Genomic DNA, 6,384 nt, shown 5'->3' with positions numbered 1-6,384 from the left:
CCCCCCCCCCCCCCCCCCCAAAACCCAATAATTTAAAGTGACTCAAAGCTGGCAAAATCACAAATCTTAATTATGATGAGACAAGATTTTATACTTCATTTAGGGCAAGAAGCAGCTTGGCCCAGCGTGCTTTTCTCTGGATGTCAGAATGAAAATGAGATTTTGAATATTATTTGTTTTCTTAATAGGGCCAGAAAGGAGAAATAGGCTTAACTGGTGCAAAAGGAGAAAAGGTAAAAAAAAAACCTCATAATCTCACTTGTGATACTTAAGTATTACTAGAATCCTTGAAACTGAAAAATCCTTGAAACTAAATTGTACATCAAGTAGAAGAACAATAGGCACAGGAAAATATGCTCTAGCAAGAGAGTTTGCTTCTGAGAGCAGAGCCCTCAGATATGGACTAAGTGCATATATTCAAGGAGGTTAAAGAGAGGTTAGATCACATTAAAAATGGTTACCTGATCTAACTTTGTTTGCCTAGGTGTGGACCTTACACTTAGACCCAGTCTCAGTGATAGGAAATTAATCTAAACCCATAACCATACAAAAGTTGCCTGTGTGTAGACCAGTCTAAAAATGGAATTATCCAGTCTAAAATAGACCTGGATCAATGCATACTCCTACTTAATCGATCTGGGTAAGGCTGGTGAATGCAACCTGTCCATCCCCAAGGCTGGGAAAACCCAGCCACTGGCCCTAGTCCCAGGGCTGTTGTTTTTTACCTGCCTTCTGGCACCATGCTATTTTAGACACACCCCCCCCCACTCGTCCCTGCCCCCCCTGCAAACCAGCTAGACCCCTCCCCCTGGCCAGACCTTCAAATTCAGCAACTTCTTTAGGACATATTTAACTTTAAACATATGCTTATATCATTTGCTTTCAAAGGTATGCTTAAGGAAGTTGTTGAATAAGGATGGGCTGTTGAATTGGGTCACAGACAGTATTGAACTTATCGCATCCTCGTTGTATGTAGCCCTAGGCACTGCTTGGCTGTGGTATGGAGAATGTGATTGCTTTTCCTGCTGCACTACTTGCAAACATTGTGCCTCTGCAGCATTCTGCTGTTTGAGCTTTCTCTTCTGATACTAAGGGGTTAAGAGAAAGGAATCAAAGGTAGAGACTTAGAATAAAATAAGATGATGAATCTGCTTGCCAAATCTCGGACTGAATATGGGATTACTCACCTTCACATTTTATTTGTGGTGTAGGGGAATTTTACAATTGAAGTATTTATGGTTTGGTTCTTGGTTCTTTTTGCATGCTTCTCTTCCTGCGTTAAAAAAATACAAAACATGTTTTCTGAACTGAGAAGTACAAATTACCTTTAAAAAAAATGAAAAGATCTCAGACTATAAGACACTGATTGCTGCTCAAAATAACAGCACTTTTTATTTTCTTAAATTCCCACACTCAATATATAGATGAAAAAATGGCATCCTAACAATTATCAAAATTTAGAAATAGATTTTTTCATTTTATCGTCTTGTACTTTTTGCTGGTACTTTCCAGTAACAGATTCTATTAAATGATTATGTTCATTACTAGGGAAAAGAAACTAACTATTTTTCTTTCAAAAATGTAAGGGCAGTTCTGTTCCCATCAAACCACCAGAAATATTGGTATTGATTTGAACTAGTGGGAAGTCAGGCCCACATATGCTATACCATCCACTAGTCCTTATACTTAAAACCTTATGCTTCCAATATGCTTTATACAAATAGAAATCAGGTTTAGCCTGTTCATTTGAAACATTAATGTTTTTGCATATTACAGATTTGCCAAACTGGGGGTTGGGTGGAGCATCAGTAAAGGTAGCTTCATAGTTTGAATATTGTAATTAAACTCATCAGGCATTTATACGCATACTGTTTTTCCAGAGAAGCGCCAGAGATCCGCCACTTTGGAGCAGACTTGATTAATTAAGTCTGCTCTGCATGTGAGCTGAGGCAAATTGCAGTGCGCCGCATGCAGTTGTATAAGTGGCAAAATGCACGTCAGCACGCAGAAAATGGTGGTGGTGAGCTTTTAAACTAAAGCCCCTCCGAGGTGTTTTAGTTCAAAAGCACGTAGCCAACATTCTCTCAGCACTGATGCGTATTTTGCTGCTTATACAACTGCACACATCGCAGCACTGGGTGCTTTTCAAAATGGCCAGCGCTCTGATGCATGCATGTGTAAAAATGCCCATCATTGCTGCAGGAAGCCGGTCATCTCCACTAGTCATCCACATATCCAAAAGCAGTGATCATTCTTGCTTTTAAGAATTTTACTTATATTTTTATATCGCTAATATAGTCATCAATGCTTTTTTCTTGTAGACGTTTCTGATTCTGCTTTATGCTTTGTTTTGTGTAATGTGTATGTGAACCAGACTTAAAAAAAAATCAAACAGTAGTAGAGTTCCATTTTCTTATATTTTTATATTCTGTTTCAGCAGCACTTCAGATGGACCTTCATAATTTTAAATGTTATTTAAAATTATTTGTTTCCATTGAATACATATCAGTTATTTCCTTTATGCTTTGAAGGGCTGTTTTCCAAAAGCAGAGGAATATATTAACCATTTAAAATAGCCAAGTAACTTCACATTTTCTGTATACTACCACAGGGGGAGCTCGTGGAAAAAGGAGAAAAGGGAGATCCAGTGAGTATAAGTAAAATGTTTAAATTCACTTTATACTTAGATTAGATTACCTCACCATATTTGAATTCAGAGCTTTTACCTTCATGCATTTTAATAGTTTAAGTGTCAGGAACAGCATGATTATGTTACTGTGAAACTCAGCTATAAAAATGGCATCACAGGGTTCTACATTTGTTGTTGTGTCAGTTATTTATATCGAATTCACTCGCTTTTACCTATCAAAAGTTGAGATTTTAGAGTGCTGACTCCACCGAGTTAGAGACAGACTTGGATGCAGGTAACTTTACCCATTCCTATGCATCTCTATTGTGCTTAGCTTATCTGTGTTCTCCCCTTAATTTCTTCGGTGGAGTTTTGGATGGGATAAACTATTTACATTTCATTAGTATTTGTTGTTTTTCTATGCATATGTGTATATGTAGAATACAAAGTAAGAATTTAACAAATGAATGTATCAACTAAAAAACAGCTACCTTTAAAAAGGCAAATTAATTCATTTGGGAAGCTCTAAAAAACCTTTCTACTTGTAGGCAATTCTTATGACCTTATTGTCTACACTTCATTTTTTTTATTCCTTAACAGTGTTTTCATAAAAACAAACCCCCCATTCTTTAAGATTCCATTTACTCCTGTTGCTTATTTTTTATGTCATAGTCCTTTCTTTGTAATATTCAACAGATATTAGTCATATTGCTTAATGTTCCTTTGAAAGTCACTCAGGTAATATAGTTGTAAGCACATTATTAAAAACTATATAATATTGAAGAGAACTTTTAAAAGTAGCTATTCCAGAGAGTAATATGAAATCACACACAAGATAATGACTTCAGGTGAAGGATAAGCACCAAACCAGAGGAACTCCTAAGTTATATGTTGCTTCCTTGCACATGTCCATATGCAAAAAAAAAAACCCACTACATACTCCACTGCAAGTAGAGCTGTTTTAAAAGAAACTTTTTCAAAATTTTCAGAGACATCAGTAGCTCTTCCTGAAAAAAATTAACATAAATTTTGTTAGCTAAATTATATGATGGTAATTGGTAGACTATACAGTTAATATATTTAATCTTAGTTTAAATTTCAATTTACTATGATTGGACCTGTAATTTTCAGGGGGAAATTGGTGTGAAAGGATCAAAAGGCATTAAGCTGTTTTTTTCTTATTTGTATACATATTAAATGCTATTATATGTGCAGTGGTGATTCATGGATATACTATAGGCATAATTTTTTTAAATAACTTACTTAGGGTGAAATAGGAGATCCTGGTCCACCTGGCCTCACTGGAAGTCCTGGCCCAGAGGTATGTAAAAAATACTTATTAATATAACTTATAATGGTTTATTTATATGACCTAGAGCAAGATTCTGTCCTGCAGTCAACCTTTTTGGCACTTCTGAATCTGGTCTGGAGTAACAGTATCTTGTCCAAATTTTGTCTACTTTCCCTTCCTTTAATGTTCCCCATCTGTATGCAAGTAGACTCTACCTTGATGGAGATTTTGGAGGAGAAATATTTTCTCTCAACCCCTGCTTCCTAGCTAGAGAAATACAACCCATCTTCTTTCTACTCCTGAAAGTGTAGGCCTAACATCTTGGTGGGGAATGTTCGATGAAGAACAAACCTCAACATTCTCTTGACAAGAAAGAATCTAAATCCAAGCTGTTCCTGGCCTGAGGAAAAAAACAGCTGCCAGCATTTCTGATTAATCCTGTTTGTCATTTGGGACTTCAAATAAAAATCTATGATCCTTCACTCTTGAAATAAGGCTGCTTATGGTTCTTGGGTGATATGTCCTAAAATTCCTCAGCTCCAAGCACTAACTGCATTTCTTTTTTACCCTTCTAACTCAGAAAAGGGCTTTTTCTGGTCAGTTATCAGTCCCAAGGGCCTTAATAAAAATTAGTGTCTCTGTCTCAGCAGTCTTCAGAAAGTTCTTCATAATTCTTTGTTGGTCTGTGTTCAAGTAATATAGGAAGACGCTGTAACTACCCTAGTGATGCCAGGGATATTGAGCCAGTTGATTTATCTTAGGAACTTATATGACCTACATAACTTAATAGTGAAGGCTGAGATTCATAGAAAAACTTGGGAGATCAGCAGAAACTAGGGGTGTACGAAACAGGCCTGTGACAGCTGTAGGTATTATAGGGCTTGCTAGTACTGCCCTGCACTCATCTGCCTAAAGGTGGTGACAGGGTAGACCTTGGCTCTGGATCACCAGGTCTGCCAGGAAGTGGATCTCATATTTTCTTGTCTGCCACGACTTTGATGACCTATATATTCCTGGGAGGCAATGCCCACGGTGATCCTGCCTGGTTTTGATCCCTGTGTCTTCTTTGGGGCTCCCACCCTCCCCTTTCCCCCACCCTAGCCTCTCCAGATGTTGTTTTACAATATTCTTCTGCAGCCAGGTTGCAGTGCTGCCTGTCGTAATCTTATCTGCCCCTACCCCAGGGTGTCCTAGTGCCTCTTTTGGGTATACACCTTCCAGGGGCAGGTCAAAAATAGAGAGCAAAAATAAATCACAGAAAACCCCAGCTGCTTCTCAGCCTTCTTGTCAGGCTCTGGCAATGTCCCCTTTTCTTGTGATCAGGTGCTCAATCTCCCAATCACCATAATTCAGGCAAACAATCCCTTAGTCCATTCTTTGCTGTGTGCTATCCTGCCCTGCACCCCTATGAACATTCACAGTCTGTTTGGGGTTTCCCCCCTGTGTAGGAAGGCTCTGCCTGTGACTAGATTTTTCCCTTCAGGCCCTCCTCCGGATCCTCTGTTGGAAAAACTCCAGTCTGGAGAGTCTCTCAGGCCTTGTGGACTCCCTCACTCTGGATCCTCAGCTGCAGCTCCACTCCAGAAATTACCACTAGCTGCTTGTTTGCAGGCCACTGCCTGCCTCAGGGTCACTCCCGCAGCGTTCCTCAGGCATGCTCTGCAGTTTCTCCCTGCCCAGACGCTCAGCCGTTCCTCTCTCCCTGCAGCCTGCAGAGAACTGACCCCCCTCTGCCCCTCTCCGGGGCCAGAAATACCTCTGCCAATCCTGAGTGAGATGCTGCTCTGGAAATTGGATGGGTATTTTCCTTCCTGCCGGCCCTCCATGCTGTAAGTTCTGTCTCACTCCTTCACAGGGCCCTATTAAATTTGGATTCAGATTCAGCCCAAATCGGGGACAGTGATTCGATTAATTGATTCAGATCACTGTCCCTGATTCGATTCAGCTGAATCCGAATCTGAAGATTTGGAGAATCAGCGATTCGGACACAAACACAGCTTTAAAAGTTTTTTCTATATATCTTGAGGTAGCAGGCGCAGCTTGTGATTGCTGCGATGCTGGGGTGGATGGAGTGTCCCATACGAGTGCAGGGGGGCCCTCCACGTGCCTGGCGGTGAACCCAGAAGGGGACTGGAAGTGCTACTGGTCCACTTCCGGATCTGCTTCTGAGCATGCTGGGAAGCCCCCCATGCTCCTGTGGGACACTCCATGCGCCCCAACACTGCAGCATTCATGAGCCCCTGCTACCTAGAGGTATGTAGAAAAAACATTTAAAGCTGTGTTTATTTCCAAATCTCCAAATCTCTCCAAATCGATTCAGAGGGTTCTAATTCAATTTGGAGAGATTAAAGGGTCCTCTGATTCAATTCGGATTCAGAGATTTGGCCACTGAATTGCGCCAAATCTCTGCCAAATCAAATCAGAAACCGAAGCTTCGCACAGCCCCAGCAGAAACCCTGCTGAA

The 6,384-nt window shown here is 40.2% G+C and overlaps 1 protein-coding gene across 12 annotated transcripts in view; it reads left to right on the top strand.

Moving 5' to 3' along the window:
- Window positions 1-6,384, top strand: part of COL19A1 (collagen type XIX alpha 1 chain) — a 402,210-nt gene that overhangs the window by 264,734 nt on the left and 131,092 nt on the right. For 11 of the 12 annotated variants that reach the window (XM_025191070.1, XM_025191112.1, XM_025191107.1 and 8 more), the window contains 3 exons: window positions 189-233; window positions 2,612-2,647; window positions 3,897-3,950. In XM_025191070.1, coding sequence (XP_025046855.1) covers window positions 189-233; window positions 2,612-2,647; window positions 3,897-3,950 — 135 coding nt within the window. The remainder of the gene's footprint in view (window positions 1-188; window positions 234-2,611; window positions 2,648-3,896; window positions 3,951-6,384) is intronic. The other variant, XM_025191083.1, reaches the window with a different exon arrangement.

Source organism: Alligator sinensis, unplaced genomic scaffold (genome assembly GCF_000455745.1).
Source record: "Alligator sinensis unplaced genomic scaffold, ASM45574v1 scaffold499_1, whole genome shotgun sequence".
Classification (NCBI taxonomy): domain Eukaryota; kingdom Metazoa; phylum Chordata; order Crocodylia; family Alligatoridae; genus Alligator; species Alligator sinensis.
This window is presented reverse-complemented; position numbering and strand designations above follow the sequence as displayed.